The sequence below is a fragment of the Falco rusticolus genome, chromosome 1, assembly GCF_015220075.1.
Source record: "Falco rusticolus isolate bFalRus1 chromosome 1, bFalRus1.pri, whole genome shotgun sequence".
In the NCBI taxonomy this organism is placed as follows: Eukaryota; Metazoa; Chordata; class Aves; order Falconiformes; family Falconidae; genus Falco; species Falco rusticolus.
In genome coordinates this window covers 43,946,231-43,968,166 of record NC_051187.1, presented here as the reverse complement: position 1 = coordinate 43,968,166, position 21,936 = coordinate 43,946,231, and the positions used below count along the sequence as shown (strand labels likewise).

The following is a 21,936-nucleotide window of genomic DNA, read 5'->3' as shown; positions in this document are numbered from 1 at the left end:
CGCTATTTTTCTGAAGAGTTGCAGGAACTTCCAACTTTACTCAGTTATACTGTATACTTCTGAAGACTGTTAGCTGAATCATCCATTTTTTGATATGATTTTATATTAAAACTCTGTGATATTTCATTAAAATATATCCTTTCTAGTTCTAGTACCATGCAATTTACAGATTATTCTATAGCAACATTTCCAATGCATCCTTTAATGCTTTTTTCAGACATCCTTTGTTTTGATTTCTATTAAATCTTGGGATGGATGACACACACATCTAACTACAGATAGAAGTAAATGTGTATCACATATGGAAAGCAAACTATTCAGTTGCTATAGTGTGGTGTTTACAGTTTTCATGTCCACACTGAGGCAGATTAGAAGTTACAGGTTAAAGTCCTTCCTAAATAAATTAACAGAGTTACAAATGCAGGCTAAGTAATATTCTAGTATAAGACAAACAGATGTTTATTCTAATTCTCTCTTTTTTGAGGGTATTAATTGAAATATGATCAATTTCTACAATTTAAAAAAATAATTATACATACTGCGGGATTATCCAGCAAAACTATGCCAACAGTAGTTGCTATTAAATGTAACTGGGGAAACTCATTTTATTGTTCACTTGTCTGTCTTTTTTCCCTGTTTTTTCTCATGTATGTAACTTTATGCAGTCATTCTGGCATAACTCCCTTCAAGTAATTTATCTTGTTACTAAGAATTCCACTGTGTGAAATTCTTGCCATTTAATTAAAATAAAAATTAACATTTTTAACAGGAAAGAGCTACAAATCAGTCATTCTAGAAGTTGACAGCCAATACATAATTTTAATCCTCCTTTTCACATATAGGGTAAAATGACCATAAATTTTAAACTAAATTGCTTTAAACATATATCATTAAGGCAGTGATTACATGCAGCTTGAGACTGTTAAGAGTTCTACAACCAGGGCTGATTTGTATCCTTACAAGATCATAATGGTTAAAAAAAAAGCAATTCTAAAAGTTATGTGCCCTTCTCTTTCTCTAACAACTATATAATACAGATCATAACATGTTTATTAAAAGCATATTAGCTTGATTCGTGTAACCAAAATCTATTAAATATATGGGAGACTTAGAAATATTCTTCTGTGGTTTATGTATCCAAGTTGTCAAACACTTTCCTAGTCTTGGATCTTAATTTTAGACAATGATTATGAGCAAGCAAAATCTCCATTGTTTGATGTGCTTGCTCCTACAGTTTGTGCCGGGAGAAAAAAAATGAGAAAACATTCTTCTGGTAATATGCATACTGATAAGAAACAACCAGTGAATGGCAAATGTTACTCTTATCCTTCATTTTCCCTTCATAGTTATGTATTATAGTAAGCAATAGTGGTAGGATGGTGATGGTAAGGTAAGAGCTTATTTTAGATGGGACTAAAAATGGGATATGTTTATCCACTTCACATTTTTTTTCCTTTCACATGACCATTTGTCATTGCAGAGTTCCTTGTCTTAGAGGAAATGAAGACATAAGGTTACAGCTTGAAGATATTTCCTACAGTTGCAAACTCAACCACTGCATACACTGATCAAATCTAAAAGTCCATATATGTTATCTCAAGAAATGAAACATAGCTTCATATAGAGACAACGTTATATTCCTGCAGTCTTTTAGAATATGTATCTTTTTTGTTCCCCCAGGGAACAAGGATGGAAGGATATGCAGATCCTTCTACAGCTGCTCAGGATGCAATGGTAAATACAGTCAGATGTGAGCTTCTCAAACATAAAAAAAAAAGAACAAATACAAATGTTGAAAATTGATTTAGGACTTACTTAAAATCTTTTGCTTTTTTTTCCCCCTTTTTCTGGTATATTAGATTCTATGGGAAGCATGTCAGCAGAAAACAGGCGAACACAAAAACATGCTGCAAATGATTCTCTGCAACAAGAGTTACCAGCAGTTGTGGATGGGTGGGTAATCCAGCACTTCAGCTGTTTGAACACAGAGTGGAAAGGAAAAATCTGACTTGCTAATAAAGCCATGGTTTACATACAAAGAAGCTTGGTGTGCAGCAGGGTATTAGCCTGAAACCTAAGTGTGAACTGTAAGAGCTCTCAGACTCCCGCTGACATTAGTGGGATTTTGGAAGTAATGCAAAACTGAACTTTGCCTGATGACTACAGACAGCTGTAGGTAGCCCAGACAGACATCAGGATCCCCTAATAACAGACTAGAATGCATGACCAAAGAAAGGCACGGGTTATGGCTGCACTGCGTTTATACACAATACAACAGGATGAGGCAGATTTTCCTTAACTATTTTCTTCATTTTTCCTAAGTCTTTGCTATGAGTGGAAACATGGGAGAGGCAGTGTATTTTCAACAGATGTTTGTATGTGAAAACACATTGCTGTGTTGAAACATTTCCCCAGAAGTTTCAAAGTTTTTGATGGGAGCACTTCAAGGGTCCACATCGGCTCTCTCATAATGAACACACACACAGAAAGATAATAGGACATTTTTATGTAAAATAAATAATCAGACATAATTACAGATTGCAAGAAATTTATGTGAGATCATCCAGATCTTCCACTGTAGAAAAGAAACCTGTCATAAGTTTGAGATGTCTTCTGCTCTGCAGTGGAAAAACAGTCCATTTGGTGGCAAGTTTATCACTGTGCAGCCAGCCGTATTTCTCATGTCAACTTCTAATAATAGCCTAGAACTACTTTGCTGTCATGGATCAACAAATTAGTTCTTTTATCATGACTTCTGTAAGGCTGATGATAATAGTATTAACATAATGTAACATACCTGCTTATGCTCTATGCCCTTTCTGTAACAGAGATTTGAGGGTTCTGCCTGTAATGCCTCTGTACGTTGGGTAGTAAGCAGTGAGTTGGAAATTTTCCTCCTTCCCTGAAGAAGTAAGCATGCCCTCCATATTTGTGTGTAAGTCTGGATACCTGCATTATCCAGAGAGTGTCCATGTCTGGATAGCGACATTGTTACACATGTCAAGCCATGGCTTCTTGTCACAGTCTGTGAATCTCTGGACAGTTTTAGCTATCTGAGCAAGGAAGTTGTCTTAATGACATGACTTTCTTACAAGTTTCATAAACAGAGGTTGCTAGATAGAGAACTTACTAAAGCTTCCAGTGAACCAAAAGCTTTGGCATGCATTCATTTTATACTGTATACTGGAGAACACAGAAAGAGGAATGTCCTGGAAGCCAGGTTTCAGGCTACTCATTTAGATTGCCTTACATGGGGGATAAAAACATAATGAAACACTGAGAATAAATAGGGAAAAAAATAAACTCAATAGTTACAGTACTGAGGGGAAGCAGGAAAAAAATGCAAGTTGATCATTATTAATGAATGAGAATAAAGCAAGATTTCTTTTTTCCCCGAAGTTTTCCAGGAGTTCCAAAATATCTCTGGGCAAGACATAGTAGATGCCATTAATGAATGTTATGATGGATACTTCCAAGAATTACTAGTTGCAATAGGTATGTAAAAATATTATTTTATACTAGCAGTAATCACCTAATAAATATCTAGCATGGTATCTCTCATGCATCACAAATATTATTTTTCTGATATTTTTATCCTTTTTACTGCCCTATATTGCATAATTAAATTTTCAGAGATAATTAGAAAATAATATTTAAAGTATTTTTCCATGGTGTGTAAATCTACAAATGTATATATGCAGCACTAGATTCTAACTGAGCAGAACTAGTATCTGTTCTTCATTTCGTAACAAATTTTGTGTGATCAGTGATAACTGCATTACCAGCTGAATCTACACATACTAAATAATTGGCAAAGTTTTCAGGACTTCAGTGGTATATAAAAAAGTTCCAGGCTTTATGTGCCTTTGTTTTCTATTTATAGAATAAGGATAATAATGTATCTACACAGATGTCATGTGAGTGCATTCACTGATATTTAATAAGTCCTTTGATGCAACAGCAATGAGTCCCCACCCAAAATAAGTACCAGACTTTAAATCATAAATATAGATACGTTTGTGAAAACCAGTGGCCTAATTTTAAGTTCGGTCATGGACAGCACTACCCTGTCTGGCTTTATATTTCAACGAGCTCAAAGCCAATAGACATTATTATATAATAATCTGTTAACTTGTTGCAACCTTTTTCTCCTAGTTCTCTGTGTTCGTGACAAGCCTTCCTACTTTGCTTACAGGCTTTATAATGCAATTCACGTAAGTAGTCTTTCTTCTTCACGTATCATAAAAAGTAGCTTCCCTATTTTTTTGTTTGCTTCATTATAGTTAAACAGGTACATACAAATCAGTCCATTCAATCTTTAACGTATGATTGCATGTTTTAAAACTGTTGGTATGTACATAAATTTCAAAGCAGTAGTGCCTAAGCAACAGTTAGGACCTAACTGTAACCATAAAAGGTTAAATATTTCTATTCCTTACAAAAAACAAAACAAAACCAAAAACACTATCTGGTAACTGTTCATTTTATTGAAAAACTTTCTTTTCTATGGCTTGTATCTCCCCCTGCTGTGCAGAACTGAAAGTGCACTTTTCTTCCTATGCATTTTTTGTCTCTAAACATTTAATAAGTATTGCTAGAAATTAAATCATAAATCAAGGCTGCATTAAAAAAATGGTCATATTTTCTTGTGGGGCTCAGTGTGTGTCTGTGTGTCTGTATGTGTCTGTGTAGGTTCTTTTATCTTTGTGTGTAAGTGCTACCATACTAATACCAATGAGTGACCAAGAAGCAACTTAGGTAAATGCAAAGACACCTTTACAAATTCTTCCTACTAGATGTCACTGAAGACATTTTCTTTTGTGTTTCATTCATTAGTGAAAATAGTAAGGCATTATGTTATATAAAAAATAACATATATTCTTTTAAGTCTAATCTTTTAAGTACAACCTTCAGAAGATGCTCACAAAAGCCAGTCATGGGTAAAATGTGAAGTATCATCTTAGAGCAGGAATGGAAAACATAGGATTTAAGCCAGAACCATTGTTCAAAACTTCAGCAATGCTTCAACAGGCCCCAGTATCCTCTTCCAGATGCTGTCACTACTGCTGTCCCCTGTTTCAGCTATACCAGCAATAATGGCAGCAAAGATCCAAGGAAAATCCCAGGGGCTCAGAGGAAGAGGCAGCATTTTGTCTGAGTGGTCAAAAGAGGATTCTGGCACATGACATGAAAAAGGTTTGCCAAAAGTACCAGAAAACACCAGCTATCAGGAAAAGCGATGCTTCTCAAAGGTTCTATATCAAGTCTGCTTTTCAAGTTAAAACCTCATTTTTAGTTTTGACAAATATCACATCAATACTTTTCATCTATATTATATTCAGGTGATTGTATTTGATGCAGTTTTTAATAATTAAGAATAAACATTTGCATTTTCTTTTAATTAACATTTTACTCTGTTTTCTCAAAGTGTTTTAATGAACACAGATAATTCTCAAAACAAATGCAATAATTTAAAACAGTGTCTCTTTTTGCAGAAAAGTTATGTCCAGATTATACCAAAAACTTTTTATATTCTATATTAAAGCCCACCCAGGATTCTAATGCCTGAAATTATAGTCCATAATGGGTTTTAAGGAAGATTTTTATCTGGCCATAAAACGTATAAAATTCCCTATATGCAGCTTTTTAACGTATTGGTTTTTGGAGAATAAAATTTGAATATCAATGGCTAGTCGATAAAATTATGATTTAGCTTGAAACTCTAAATTGGTCATCAGTTGTCCCAACCCTAAATCTGTTTTGATTACTTTTATTGCCACTAGATGTCCCCATTCTCCACACAATTACAATAGAAAAATTCTTTAGAAGCAAAATAAAGCATAGCTGGATACAAGCTATGTAAATTCTAAATCAATGGTTTAAAATCTCACTGCATTAACATTTGGCAGCAGTTGTTGTGAAATAATTATTGGCTTCAGTATAGTTGGAATGGACTCCACAACAACCATCACAACAGCTACCTACAAACTCAATAGCTAGTATTCCTAACAAAAGATCAAGTGTTTTCTTTTTAAAAGTTTCAGTGCATGGTTAAAACACTGTTATGTGGGGAATCTCTGTTATTCAGTAACATGAATTCTCTTATTTGAGCATGTGAAAACTCTGTAGAAGAAAACCTTTGAATGCTTAGGCTCCCTTAGAATCGAGGATATCTTTGCTAATTAGGCTACCTATGCCTAATTAATTGGCTTAACTATTAAACATTAATATGAGCATATACAGATAGGCGAACATATATTGTTCAACAGTCAAGTTTCCTCTCATCTTCTTTTCTTTTTAGGACTTTGGGTTTCACAATAAAACAATTATAAGGATTCTCATTGCCAGGAGTGAGATCGACTTGTTAAATATACGACAGCGATACAAAGAGAGATACGGGAAATCACTCTTTCATGACATTAAGGTAAGTTTGTACACACTTTTGCATATATTCAGCAGTGACACCACACAGACTGTGCCAAGCCCTACCAGAAAAATACAGAGGGTTAATCTCCATTCAATCATTTGGTTTAAAAAAAAAAAAAAGGGCAACATATAAAACCAAAAGCATATCTTTTCAATGCCTCAGGCTGACTTCAGCAAGTGCTCAGTGAATTCTCAGCTCCCATTGTATATGATTTTGTCCCCCCCAACAGCAAGAGGAGGATATAAACAGGGCAGGACAGTATATGAAATAGATTGCAAGGATAGTTTCTACACTGATACCATCTTCTTTCACACTGTCCTGCATGGGTAGGCTGATACCACTTTGGTGCAAAACTGAGATAAAAATCTGGTTTTACCCTTGCGCTTTGGTAGTAGCATCAACCTACAGAAAAACTATTCCTCTTGTAGTCTTGCTCCATAACTTAAAACAAAACTCTGACACTTTATCTTTTTTATGTTGCTATAATCCAACTGTAAGATGTACAATAACTGTAGAGAAATTGCTTAGGATTTTTTTGTATTGAACTTGAGAAGTATTAAAGAGGTTTGATCCCAGCTTTCAAATGTAGTTTGTTTCTAGGTGCCCAAGCAACTGAAGCCCAAGGTATGAGAAATGAAAAAAAACTTGACCTAGAATCCTTACAAAAACACTGTAATATTTTATAAAACCTTACAACATTAGTCTAGTCCTTGCCACACACCTTGCAAGAGAAGAGAAATTAAGAAAATGTACAGTCACAGAAATACTGATTTTTTTTTTCTTGCAGCATTTTGCTTCAGGCCATTATGAGAGTGCTTTACTTGCTATCTGTGCTGGTGATGCTGAAGATTATTAAGGAAGAAGAAGATGAACTCTGAAGGGTGTATGAATCCATTTTAAATAGAAAGTGAAGCTATATACCATAGATTAACTGTACAATATCCCTACTTTACATAAAAGAACAGAAAAATCAGTGCTATACGTTTGTTAGTATTAAAACTTTCTTGAGACAGGAAAAAATGTTGGCAGGAACATGGTTTTATCCTTAGTTCTAATTAATATTTCTGTTTCTATGATTAATACAAATTAATGAAGCAAGTAGTAAAATAATTCCATGTAAGCATATGTTTATCATTTAATCTCTCGGCGTCCCAAACATTAGACAATAGGCTATGGAAGAATCTATTCACTTCCACAAGAGAGAGAAAAAACGTTTTGCTTTATGTATTTTATCAGCATGATTCCTTCAAGTCATTTTTTCTCTTCCTTCCCACATTTTTTGCTCTTGAACATTATTGGTTTAGTTACTAACAGCTTAAGCATCTGCCCAAATCTGTTATCAGTCACTCGCCTGCCCAGTGCTTTTGTATTCTCTTTCAATTAGCTCACCTACTTAAAGGCAATTAATTCCTTCTTTCCATTTGAAGCAAAATAAAAAATGAGAATCAAGAAAAAAACATTATTCATTTAATGCCACACACCGGAAACCCCTGGAAGATGAAAAATTATGTAGCTTTGAGCAGAGAAGTTCCAGAGGTTTAGACTCTGAAATTCCATTTGTGCCTCTCATTTTAATCATTAATTGAATGTTGACCTTCAGAGCACTGAGGTATTTCCAGAATGGCCCAGATGATATAATTCAGGAGTTGACTAGTAGTACGTAACACTGTACCTCCAAATGAGGCTGAAGGATGCAGAACTTCTCAGAATACCACCAGCAAATGCAGTCTGACAACATCTGGTGACAACTTATACGGCAACAATGAAAGGCTGCAGGCACCAGCTGCAAGTCCTCATCCCACAAGAAAATGTGATGCTGCTTTTAAGCATCTCAAATCTCTTCAGTGCCGCCTATCCATGAGGCTTGTGAGCCTATGTATTTGTACTTTCTGTCATCCTCTTTATGTGAACAGGCATAAGTAAGGTGAAATGTGGTAATATGCACTAAAATAACTGCCCCTGGTTTTTCTCCTGCAGCTACAAGGTTTCCAACTTGACACAGACAACTTGACACTAAACTTTTAACTAGGAGCTTTCTGCAAGTATAGCTCAGTATGACTGAATAAAGCACTACTGTAAAAACATGGAAGTAACATGATCGCTTCTATGCTGTTTGCACCTGACCCCTCAGTCTGTGAAAATAACCTTATTTTCAGTGTATCTTGCTTTTTTGGCACATGCTGACTTTATGTTACAACTCTTTCAATTTACAATAAACCTAAAATCGCAGTTGAGTCCCTCTTAGGCTTGACAAATTTCAACATATTTCAAATGGATAATTTAATTATTAAGCTACAACTTTGGAAGGAATGCTCTGGGAGGAAAAATAAACTAAAATGAGAATGAGTGTTCCTATTTGTCAGCGTTAACAAAATCCTAAACTTAAGTTACATAACGATATAGAGGTCGCTACTAACTGCTGTACCTCTACACTCGCTTTTACTCCATACTCGCAGACAGGCATAAGGACAACGCTCTCAACCGCGACCGCCCTGTTCACAGAACAAGGTCCCGCGGACCCCCACAACACGCGCAGACCCCGCCACAAAATGGCGGCTCCGGCGCTAGGGCCCGGCAGGGGCCGCGGCCGCTCACCCGCCGGGCAGGGGGCGGCTCCCAGCATCCTCCGCTCCGCCCCACGCGGCCGGCGCAGCGCTGCAGGGCCACCGGTCAGACTGGGGCAGCTCCGCGCCCCGCCCCCATGGCGCCGTCTCCCGCCCCCCGCCTGCTCTGACTGGGAAGAGGCGGTGTCAATCCCGCGGCTTCCCCAATCGCCAACGCGTCCCTCCTCGCCCCTCCCTCCGCTGCCGGCTTCCACTTCCTGGGAAGTTGGCGGTTGGCAGCAGCCGTTGGAGTTCGGAGCTCGCGGGGTATTCGGCTCTCTCGCCGTGGCCCGTAGCCCCTCGGCAGCAGGGCTCGCTGCCGCCGAGCTGGAGGCAGCGGGGCAGCAGGAGGAGTCGGAGGCGCCCAGCCGGGCCGCCACCGAGCCGGACCCGGGGCAGCGGGAGGAGCCGGGGACGCCCAGCCGGGACGCCGGCGAGCCGGGACCGGGGCAGCGGGAGCGGCGGCCTCGGCCGCTCGCCTGCTTGTCGCAGATGGAGGCCAGCCTGACGTGCGCCGTGTGCTTGTCCCTCTTCGAGGAGCCGGTGACGCTTCCCCAGTGCTCGCACAACTTCTGCCGGGACTGCGTGCTGGAGTGCTTGGCCTCGGCCGAGGCCGCCCGCCTGCAGCAGCAGCAGCGGGGCCAAAGCCAGGCCCGCCTCTCCCGGGGGGGGCCGGGGCCGGGCGGCGGCGGGGCCGGCGCCCGGGTGTCCTGCCCTCTGTGCAGGAAGCTGTGCCCGCTACCCCGGGGTGGCGCCGCCGCGCTGCCCGTCAACACTACCCTGGCGGAAGTGGTCAAGCTCTACCGCTCTGGCACGGCCGGGGCCGCCAAGGGAGGGGAGGCAGAGCAGGGCCAGGGGCCCGGCCTGCTCTCTCCGCTGGCGCTCGGAGGAACTTGCCAGAAGCATCCAAGCCGGCTGGTGCAGCTCTACTGCCGGATGTGCCGCCAGGCGGGGTGTGGGCAGTGTGTCTCTGAGGAGCACCGAGGCATCTTCCACTCCGTCAACCTCATAGACACGGTCTACCAGGAAGAAAAAGTAAGCGCGCGCGTCCCCTCCGCGCGGGGTCCACGGGCCATCCCACCGGGCCCGCGTTGCTCTTACTCAGAACCGCAGGGAAAAGCCCTCTGTGGTGGGCTGCAGTCTTTGCTGAAAAAAACATACTGCTGCTGAGAGTTTATTCCGTGCCTGGATCCATTTTTTCCAAGTTCAGGAAAATGCTAGTCCTATTATCAAAAATGAGAAAAAAAAAAAAAAACCACAAACCAAACCAGCCCACCCACAGATAGGTTGTTTATAGACCCTCTGAACTGTCTTAGGTAACTTGGGTCATAGATAATGACATATTTAGAAATAGATGGATTAGGTAAGTAATTTAATAAATGTAAAACCCAAATACATTCTGGCTTGCATGAGGAAAGCAACTGCCTGGCCTAATGGTTGTTGGCTGATTGCAGTGGTAGCTGTGATTTTTGCTAAAATACTAATTATCACTAGCTTTTCATGTCCTGTGCAAATTGTGTTCAGGGTGGTATGTCATACGTACACATACAGTGTGGTAATTGAAACAACTGTGGGGCAGCAATGAAGAGCATAGGTATAAAAATGTAAGTGCAGCACTGACTTCCTTAAGCCAAAAGTTGTTTTTGCACTGACTTCCCTTCTGCCTTTCCCATCACCAGTTGTGTGCCACTTGGGGAAACCAGGGGAAAAGTCTTTACACTAGACCTTGTAGGTAAAACTTAGTGATAATGTAATGAGGTAAAGAAGGAAAAAGCCTTGATAATCTTAGTTTAAAACCAAACAGAAATAACTCTGTTGCAGGCAAGTTTTCTATTTTATCAGTGTGAGGTGAAAAAAAAAAAAATTAGTATTACACAGTTGCTTGTCAAATTGGAACAGCAGAATTAAAACATAAGTTGTGATAGATGTGTGTGTGAGGGGAGGGGTGAGGTTAAAAAAAAACGGCTGAGGGAAACAATGTTTTAACTATAAAGTAATCCTGTAGCCATGCTAGCAATATGTATTGTAGGTGAGCCTAGAAACATTGCTTTGACAGAACTAGCAGAAGGAAGTTTGTCTACTGATCCAGGAGAGCCTTAAATATTAAAGTGATGTTTTGAGTCAAAACCCTTGTTTAATACATTGTACAGAACATCTCATGATTTGATTCTTGATAACAACTGACATTTATGGAGTGAATAAAGTCGTAATAATATGTTTCAATTGTCTTGCAGTTAACCTTCTTCAGCAGTCTGAAAAAAATGAGAATAATAAATGAGAAGCTGATGAATGAAATCTCAAGTCAACCAAATGATACAAATGTGAGTTACAGATGCTGGATATTATTAATATATATATACACATGTGTGTGTGTGTCTTTGTTTCTGTTATCATGATAGGTTAATCACAACATGAAGCATACTTGTGCTTCTTGTGGCATGGACGTGTTCTGAGTTTAAAGGAAGTGACCCCATGTAGACACTGCTACTGCATTTTCATCTGGTTTTATGTTCTTGTATTTCTAGATGGTGCAGAACAATGATGCAGAAATAATTGCACTGGAATTTGGAGAAGTTTTCAAGACTCTGGAATTGAAGAAATGGCAATTGCTAGAAGAAGTTGAAAATCAAAGAATTAAAAAAGAGAAAGAATTTCAGATTTGGAAGAAAATGAAGGAAACTCACAAGAAGACCATTGAGAATTTTTTGAAGGATTGTGAAAAGCTTGTCCATGAGTGTGATCCTCAGCGCTTCCTGGAGGTAATGGCCTTTTTGGTATTATTTGATCCCAGTTGTATAACAAACTTCAAATAGAGCCTGCTATACAGTAGATCAGGATTATGACTGAATCAGGAAAAACAAATTCAATTAATGAAAAAAGCAGACTAAAATTGTTGATCACTTTGTGCTTTTTTAAGTTTTTCATTTTAGAAAGGTTTGAAAAGCTATCTTTGCAGCTTATGAGTGTTTTTGAGTGAATTTAGTAGACAGTTTCTTCACTGAATACTAATGACATTCATATTAGACTGTGTAGCTGTTGCTGTAAAACTTGCTATAACATGCTACCACCTGTGAAAGTAAGCTGCCTTGGTGCTAGTTAGTGAGTTATTTACTAGTACTGCTTTCAAAATTCTCATGTTTATTTGCTTTTTCATGTTTATTTTCAAATGCGTTCTGTATGAAGCATTTCTATTGCATTCTTAAACTTGTAAGATGTTAAAAATGCTTTCTCTGGAAAGACTGGAGCCAGAACTGGTAACTTGTCTGTGCTGCACAGTGGAGTACTGTGTTGGGATACCAGAGCTAAGGTGATTATACTGATACTAAAATCTGCTGTAAACTTTCCACTGAGATGTGCAATGGAGATAAATCAGCCTATTCCAAGCTAACTTAGGTACTTCTGACATACACTGTACTATGTAGCATGTGTGCTTATGTATACAAGACCCTGAAAGTCTTCCTCATAGTGTTCAAGGGAACTGCAGAGAAAAATGCTGTTTCTGATTTAGAGATAAATGCTAGAGGAATCCAAGATACAAGCTTAATCTTCACTGTCACCTAAGCTAGTGTAGACCTTTTAATCTTATGTCAAACACTGTGGCTACAGTTGTATAGAATTTAGGCAGATGGTAGATACGGGGCAAAGTACTTAACTAACTGCTGAATTTTGTGTTTTCTTCAACTTCAAGGTTTATGTTTTCCTAAGAAACAGCGGCATGCTGCTGTTTTTTGTAATGGGTCTTTTTGCTGCCTTCATATAAATGAGAAGCTAAGAAAGGACTTAGTTTGAGTAAGTTTCTGGCACCAACTAGTTAAAGAAAATTTCAATTTTACACAAAGTTAAAGTGACTCCCACTTTTGGAAGAAATATTCTGAATCCAGTGATTAGTATGCTTTGAACTTAACACCTTCCCACCTGCCCACTGTAACAGTACACAACTCATTTCAGTGAGGTGGGCTTTTGTTACCGTTTTAAGAGTCAGTATAGTGAGATCACTAGATTTTTATAGGGAAGCAGTTAGTCTATAATCCAGTCAGTTTTTTACTTTTCCTTGCCCATGCTTTGCAGTGTACTTCATACTGCTATTACCTGGCTGCTTTAAAAATAAAAGGCAGCCTTTTTAAATCTTAGTGTAACAGCATCTTGAGAGCAGTAGCAGAGGCTTCCCTCACCAAGAAATAGAAAATAGTCTTTCGTTTGAATGTTTACAAATAACTGAACATCTGAAATGGATTAGATAACCATATGGGTCATGAACTATTATTTGAATGTCTTCAATTGGCTCTGAAGAGGGTCTTTAACACAAAGTATTATAATATAAATCATTGCTGCAGGCATACTTTTTTTTTTTACATTTGGATGCTTTTTTCTTTTTTTCAATGTTAACAGGTTTATTTCCTATAGTTACGTGAAATGAAGTTTTGTTCAGTCTGAAGTATTTTGATAAAGCAATTATCTCCTCCTTTTGAGAGTTGGAGGAAAACTCATTCATATCTTACAAATTCTTGTTTTATTTATAGGTGGCCTGTGGCTTGAACACAAGGTATATATATATATTTTTTTATGCTTTGTTAGTTCTCTAGTGTAATTTTAAGATTAAAAGCTAAGAAAATGGTTACTTTAGATATGGTCAGATACAGCAATCTAACATGAAAATAGTATTTAGTAATTAAGACATTATAATGCTTTCAGATTTTTGGATGCTCCATATTCAAAATGTTAGGTAACGTGTCCAGAATTTTAGTGATGTACTGTCTGAGATTAGAGATAATAACTTTTGAATTGGCCCCCTGACAAAAACTGAATATATGAATTCACTAATACACGGTGACTGGATATTTTTAGATGTCTTATTTAAACTTGGGAACCTGGAAGCATGCCTAGAGCATTTACAGAAATCTTGAAGTCTAAAGGCATGTATGGAGATTCTGCAGTGTCTTCATTTTTGTGTTTGCAGTGCACGTATCCTGTATATTTCTTTCTAATGATTCTTAATTACATTTCTTATCACTTTTCAAGCAGTGTTTAAGAAAGAATTTTGGAAATTAAGTTCTTTAAAATATGTTGTGGTTCAGACTGACATCAGCAATGCCCTCTGAAGAAAAAGTGTAATTTAGATTCAGGTACAGTACACCAGGAAGGGGGGCTGTGTGTAATGTTTTTTGCTGAACTGCAGGCACTACTTCTTGCAGTTTTCATTGCGTATGAAACCTATTTCAAATGAATTTTCAAGTAGTTTTAAGAAAAAAAATTAGAAAACTTCACATGTTATTACTTTTTTGGATTTCTTCTCAGTCTTAGTGATTTCTTTTTAAAGTATTTTTTCTGTATTAGGCCAGTGAAATTTAGTTGTTGGCATGTAAGCCTTAAGAAAAGTTTGTTTGCATTATTTTTTATTTCCTTTTCCAGAATGAAAACTCAGCTTGACCTGATGAATATAGCATCCAGCTATGAAAAACCACCAGAGTATACTCAAAAGAAGATGGATATCAAAGCTGTGGTTAATGAAATCTTGGCTTTGAAGTTGATGCCTGTTAATGTAGACATTGTTAAAGGTAAGGAAGAAGGACTCAATATAGGACAAGATTCAGGAAATCAGTAGGAACCTGTAACCTGGGGAACTAATTGCTAATAAACAATCTGTATGGTAAAAACATGCAAGTGTTCAGAAAGCATCTGAGAAAATGTATGGATGGTAAATTCATCAAGGGCTTTTAAATGCATTTTATAACTATACTTTCTGTAGAAAGTCCTTAGGCTGTATTTTTGGAACCTGGGGGAAGTATCCTTATAATCTTCCTACACAACAAGTACCACCACTGTTGGAAGTGTGTCACTGAACTAGATGGGCACTTCTTGTCACCATGCTAAATGTTAACTAAGCTCTGATTAAATGCTTTTACCTCATAGGAGAAAATGTTGGTCTTTGTATCCAGGCAGGCATCTCCAGGCATTTTGAAAACTTCTTATATGGGCCTCTTGCTTTATATTACAGAAGTTTCAGCAAGTACTAGGGCCACTTAAGGCAGTATAATTTTGTTCTTAATTGGAATGTATGTTTAGATGCATAGGAACCTTTCGGTATTTTTTCCATAAGTAATATGCTCACCATCAGTATTCTTGTGCTGCTTTCTAATAGATCTACCTTCTGGAGGAAATGAGAACTCAACAAAAAACACTCTGTTTAAAAGTAACGTACAGCAATGGCAGGACCAGAGGAACACACCCAACACATTTCTTGTAAGTTATTGACTATGGAGCTACAATACTGTACTATTTTGTTTATTTTGTAATATTGAAATGAAATGTAATGTCTGCTGTAAAACATTTTTCAGCCTGTAGCAGGACAGGAGGAAGCACTAGCAGACGGTAGCAGAATCTGTACTCATGTAATGTCAATGTCAGAAATGCCAGCATTTCAAAACATGAGTCATGAGGTATGATTGAACATCTGTTGTAAGTATGGCTAAGTTACTGTTTGTTATGACACAACTTTCTAAATAAGCTTTTGTAATCATTTTCAGTTTTCTTGGTAGAAAGTTACTCTTTCAATTCTAGAATATAAATCTGACTAGGTTATTAAAGCTGTCAGAATTTTACTCATCTTTTTTATTATTATTATTATTTTTCTTCAGAAAGCTGGAACTTAATCTTACTACTGACATTAAATACTTATTTCTGTAGTTTAGTGTGGCTTTTGGAGTTAGATCTGTAGCTTTCTAATCCAAATAAGCTTCTCTGTTGCCTATTTGAAGAGAAAGTAATCTGCCTGTGCTCTGTTTTCTGAAGATAATAGAATTCACTCTTCTGAGACTACCTAAATTCCTGATAATTTGACGTGAAACTGAATCCAGTCTCTTTTGCTTCATTTCCAATGATCAAATTATACAACTAGATTTTTTTTTTCCACTTACTAGCGGTTCCATGTGGGTGGCTGAGTGAGTATTGTTCTGTACAGAATTATTTTAGTTACAGTTAGTGAAACATGGCTGGCAGTGAATCAAATAACGTATGTTCCGAGAATACCAATGGCAGATGATTAAATTAAAAAGTTGCTTAGGACCTTTAAATATAGAATTAATTGTTCTTTTGCTATATTATTTTGAAGAACATCTGTTTTCTATTCCTATTGAGAACAGTTTATATAGTTATTGTATCTAGTAAAAAAAAAAAACTAAATTGGTTTCAGATAGTTATTTTTCGTGACAATTTGAGAATTTGTCACTCAATGTCTAAGCTAGTATTTTTAGCCATTTCTGGTTTTGGCAGTGACTTTAAATTCAGTTTTCTGTAGCCTCCTATTTCAAAACCTACTTTGTTGTCAGTGTTCCCTGTGTATCTTGGTTGATTGTTTTTACAGAACTTTTTTCCGTAATGACTTGTGTTCTGTTGCCTTCTAGCACCAATGGAAAAATACATTATAAACGCTATACAATATATGAAAAGTTTTGTTCAATCTTAGGATTGTATGTGAATTTTATAACCACTGAATCCACAAATGCCATTTTACTGAATGGGATTCTTTGCTGTAATTGTAGGAGTTACGTTACAAATACTATATGGAACGTCAGAAGCTCACCAATGAGTTGAAGACACAAACTTTACCTGCAAATAAAGCCTCAGCAGTTACAAATTTATACTTTCCAAAGGACAGGTCCTCAGGAACTCCTGTACCTTCACCAATCAAAGCAAGTGACACGGATAAAGTAAAAATGGGAACCCTGAAAAGAGCAGAAGGCTTTGAGAGAAGCTTTTCTGAAACCAGTAATCACAGCATCCCGTGCACAAATATGAACTTTTCTGAAACAAATGGTGACCTAAAATCATTTCATGAGAGAAGCTCAAAGGAAGTAACCACTCCAGCCTTACCAGAAAACTCTAAAGACTTAGCAGTTAAAGAAAAATTGCCAATGCAGACTTCGGCAGTTGTTTCCAATGAAATGGACACAAATTCTAGCAATTCATCTGGCTTGAAACCAGCAGAATCGGTAGCTGTAACTGTTTCAAATTCAGAATTTCTAGATGCTTCTGCAGAGAGACTTTCTGCTTCAGCATTTGCTTTCAGTGCACGTAACAGCTTATTACCCAGACTTACTAAAGATGCAGGTACATTTTCCGTTAAAAAGAAAGACAGGAAATCTGTTTTCCCTCAGTTTTATCTAGGTAAATGTGATCATGTGGATAAAACCGATAACCAGGATGAAAGCAAATTTAGAAAACATGGTCCTGTAACCAAAATCACAGTTTCAGATGTGTCAACCAGTCCTAATATTGATGCAGCAGAAAGTGAAAAGCCAGATTTTTCATTTCCCCTTAGCAATTCAGAAAGAGATTGTTTTGCAGGATCAGGAGTCAGCAATTCCTTTAAGGTTTTACCATTATCCTCATTTTTTAGCCAATCTGAGAAGCCATCTGACAAAAATACATCCTCTCACATGAAAGCAAAAACACTTGCTGCAAAAGAAACTGCAGAATGTGGTACACAGACACTGTGTTTCTCATGGAAACAAAAAGTTAATGCCTCAGAATCCATCACATCTGTGGCTTGCAGTACTTCAGAAACCACCACAGCAGCTGGGGTGAATGATGTCTCAGAGTCCCCCCTTCTCCCCAGTAACTGTGTATTTTCCTTCAAAAATAACTGTTTTCCGTTGCCTTCACAAGTATTTTCATTTGGAAGTATTGTCAGAAATACTTCTGATTCGCTGACTTCTTCAGTGTTTTTGTCTGGAAATGGTACTGAAAAAATGGAAAAAGAGACGATGAAATCTCCTGACAAAACACCTGTAAATCTAGGGAAGCCTGTATCTTCAGAGTGTGCACAGCCTGCTTCTAGCCCAAAATGTGAAGTTTTTGGTCTTCCTATGAACTCATCTAAGAAAACTAAGAGTACAGAAATGCTTGCTGATAGTAATTCTTGTAGTCAGCCTTTATGTTCAGTTGTCCTTCCTGTTCAAAACAAGAATGAATCGTCTGCTCAACTACTTACTACAGCAACAAAACAAGAAACAAAAGTAAAAGATGAAGAAAGTAAAACTGTTGCTGAAAACAGCTGTTCCTCTTCTAGGAAGGAAGATGAACCCGAGTCTGTACAGTTCCCGAATGCAGCTTGGTCTGTTCCCAGTGCATGCAACGATCCATCTTTAGGAGGTTCTGTGCTTACAGTAAATGAGGCAGGAGGAATGCCAAGTGACAGTGATTCTGATACTGAAGAGCTAAGTCAAACATCTGGCTCTACAGATACCAGCAGTGCATCAGAATATTTTTCTGTTGCCGAAGACAAGATATCTACTCGAAGAAAATCAGAGACATGAAGAGGGAGTGAAAAGGAAGATAACCATACTTAAGCTGGAATTAAATAACTGCTACTTAGCACATTAAAAACTGGGGATACCTGTGATTTTACAGCTGTTGTTCCTCCTGATTCTTGCCAATTCAGGTATCTCTGTGTTAGAAACAAGACTGCGTATCAGCAAGTACAGTATACTAAAGTGATTTTTATAGTATGAATCCAAACTGAAGAAACAACCAAAAATGTCGTGTTTTGTTAAAGACACAAGTATGACCACATATGCTGTATCTTTAAGAATGCAAGCCTCCCGAAAAGTGCCACTGGGGCACATGTGGGTGGTGGGGAACCGCGGTGTCCCAGAAAGCCAGGTCAGTCTTTCAGTACAGCAGCACTTGCACTAGGGTTAAATGAGTAAGAGTACAGACAACAGCATTCACCTTATAGGCAGGGAGCAGGGAGAGCCATGAAAATAAAGGATGTTGAAGGGCATTACTGAAGACTGTTTTGTGGATCTCCCTTTGGATATCTTCTTTTTCTAGGAGGTATTTAATGTATATTGGAAGTGCAGCTTCTAGTATAATTTCGATAATCTGGTTTATGCTTTTGAAATTGAAACACCATATCAGTGTTCTTGTTATATGTTACAGAAGAGTGTCAGCTATGTTTATGAAATGCTTTTATGAAAGGTAACAGTCACAACTAATTTTCGGTTCCTTTTGGCATCAGTTTGGGAATCAGTGGACAGATACTAACTTGGGGGTTTGATGAAAGCATTAGGAGAATATGGCTTTAAAATTCAAAGATCTCCTTTTTTGTGTAACAACAGGAAAAAAGGAAAATGGCATTTCTAAGTGTTAATGATCCAGAACTCATGGAATTTTCAGTCTGTGAAATATGACACAAAGGATAAAAGTACTACATTTTCTAATTTATTAACCATTTTTTTTGCATCCAAGAGATAATTTGCTTTAGCTGTTAGATTATGCAGATAGTAGTACCATTTCAGAATAAAGCTCCATTTCATTTAGCATTCACTCTCCAGCAAGAGCTGGTGCCAGATTTTAAATAAAATCATCCTGCATTAGGTGGATATGTCAACTGGCAAGTATTAGATCAGAATGCAGAATGTTTAATATCTCTTCAGAATTCACAGGCTACTAGAAGTTATCTTTAAAAAAAACACAAAACCAAAACCCAACAACTCCAAACTATCTTTGCAACTTCATAACAGAAATATTACTTAAATTTAAATCCCTGCAAGACTTGCCAATATATTTACTGTGACAAAATACTTAGAAATACCATTCTTGGTTTAGGAAACGTTGACCTAATTTTCAATTTGACTTGTGTTAAACTCTTGGCCTCAGTTTTTCTGTGGCAGTGCATTCTTCTCTTAAATATGCTGAAAAATAGTTCTAGAATTTACAAAATTTACTGATCTTCCCTTTGTGTCTGCATTACAGTATGGAAGGTGGTGAAAATTCTCTTCATTGTTACTTTTATAGTTATTTACGTTCATATCTTTACGTCTTACTGTATTTCATTTTTCTCCTAAGAATTGTTCTGCTTTTATCTCTAGACATTCTTGTCATGTTCTGCATCTGTAGGAGAGAAGTTTTAAAAAGGTATTAATTTAAATTACTGGAAGACAAAACGCTGAGTGTGATAACAGCAAGTGTGTCACGGATGGAGGCTGATCGCACTATAATGAAAACGAGATAAATGGAACAATTTTAGAGAGACAGATAAGGCACCTATAAAACTTCCTGCCAGAAGGCTGTAGAAAACATTTGTGTTTTGTGACCAAAAAAAAATAACCTAATGAGTTAGGGTTATTCAGAAGCCCTGTTGAGTTTCTTAAAATTGCTTATTTTCAACATATCTTCTGTTCATTTCTATTAATGCGTTTCATGAGAGTTTGATAAAATTAAAACTTTAAAGCATATACCTCATCTTTTAGTGAAAAGACCATTAGAGAATAAAGCAAATAGACTATGATAAACTGTTTTTGAAAGCAGATATTGTTGGTGTGTTGATTCAATACAGTCCTAGGACTGCTTCTCAAGCATGCTCAGTTCTTGTCCAAGTGCCTTATAGCTCAACATTAAGGTTTTACAGGGGAGATAAATGGTAAGCAGGATGTTTTATTTACAATAGGTCACAGTAAAATTACAGTCCATCCAGATACTAAATCAGTAGTTACTGGTTTTCTGATATTTTCACAAGTTGATTCCTTGGTCATTCTGACTCAATCATTTGGTCATCCTTCACCATTGACTCTTTACCAAAAGCCATTACAGGAGTGAGGTGCTTTTTTCATTATTACGTTATTAGAAGTGAAATGTTGACTGCTGTTACTAACGCTTTAAGAGACAGTGCAGTCTTCAATATATAAAAATAGTACCCTGTGATAGACCTAAAAAGTTTGTTTTTCACCCAGAATTTCATCCCCTACTGGTCAAATAACAGAACACAATAGGACCAATTTCTGACTTTATTCCAGTCTTCAATATATAAAAATAGTACCCTGTGATAGACCTAAAAAGTTTGTTTTTCACCCAGAATTTCATCCCCTACTGGTCAAATAACAGAACACAATAGGACCAATTTCTGACTTTATTCCTTGGTCAATTAATTGTGTCTTACCTAAAAAGACTACTCCATTTATTCAGGAAATATGAACAGAGAAAGATCTAAATAAGGTCATTTCTACCCTAGTTGAGGAACAGTTGTGCAGGATTTATCTACATATGGCATGACTCGCCAGACAGTAAAAAATAATTTGAGTAAATTTCATTTTCCAAGCAGAGTTAAAACAATCTTTTCTACTACTGTGTTCCATTGCTGTCATCAATTTGTTTCATACATTAAAAAACTGGAAGGAAAAAAGTTTTAAATAAGTTGATGGTAGGTCAGCAGCACTACCTGACTGCACAGAGGTTTGCCAGTACCAACTAGCAACATTTTGCATGTGGTTTAATGCTGCATAAAAGAGATTTCAAGCCAAAGACTGACTTTGAACACCAGAGCTAATTCCAAGAAATGGGATTCTGAATTGTCCTTAATGCACGTTTTACTATCAATAGAGAAGAGGATAACTTACATCATTATCTTAGTCATCTTTGTGGCAATGAGGGCTGTTGTCAAAGCCCAGATTTCCTGGATTAGCTAAAATGTTAGTATGTATATATTTTTACAGACTACAAGTAGACTAAAATGTACTGTTATCCAGAAGAATTTTCAGGAATAGTTTGAAAATATTGTTGTAAACCTTGCTTTGCCCAGCAAGAAAACAAGAAAATAGCTAAGAAACTTATTTTACTAAGCTCAATAATTTGTATTGCAAGGGACTTTTTGACAAGTATGTTAGAGGTGTCCTGGATCTTCCTGACTCTTAATACAAGAGGAGAAAAATGAAGCAATTCTACATGTGGTTGGAACACTTCAATCACACTTGATTGTACTGATATAAAACCCTCTTTATATTGAAATTTTGTAGACTAAAACTGCAGACTGATTTCAAAGGTTTTATAATGCTTCATGAAGGTACTACTTTTAACTTAATAAGAGCCTTGGAAAATAATTAGAACAATTTATTTGATTGTAACTGCTGA

General features: G+C 37.3%; 2 protein-coding genes across 2 annotated transcripts in view; both read left to right on the top strand.

Moving 5' to 3' along the window:
• ANXA10 (annexin A10) overlaps positions 1–8,930 on the top strand; it is a 28,080-nt gene extending 19,150 nt beyond the window's left edge. The window contains 6 exon segments of the mRNA XM_037377271.1: positions 1,681–1,734; positions 1,860–1,953; positions 3,400–3,495; positions 4,156–4,214; positions 6,302–6,424; positions 7,215–8,930. Of these exon segments, the coding sequence (XP_037233168.1) occupies positions 1,681–1,734; positions 1,860–1,953; positions 3,400–3,495; positions 4,156–4,214; positions 6,302–6,424; positions 7,215–7,283 (495 nt within the window). The 3' untranslated portion in view covers positions 7,284–8,930.
• A 312-nt stretch (positions 8,931–9,242) lies between these two features.
• LOC119143216 lies at positions 9,243–20,339 on the top strand. Its single transcript, XM_037377257.1, has 8 exons — positions 9,243–10,065; positions 11,265–11,351; positions 11,556–11,789; positions 13,551–13,573; positions 14,440–14,585; positions 15,170–15,270; positions 15,366–15,467; positions 16,569–20,339. Exons 1-8 carry the CDS (start codon positions 9,523–9,525, stop codon positions 18,342–18,344), a joined length of 3,012 nt encoding a protein of 1,003 aa, XP_037233154.1. The 5' UTR covers positions 9,243–9,522; the 3' UTR covers positions 18,345–20,339.
• Positions 20,340–21,936: the final 1,597 nt, after the last annotated feature.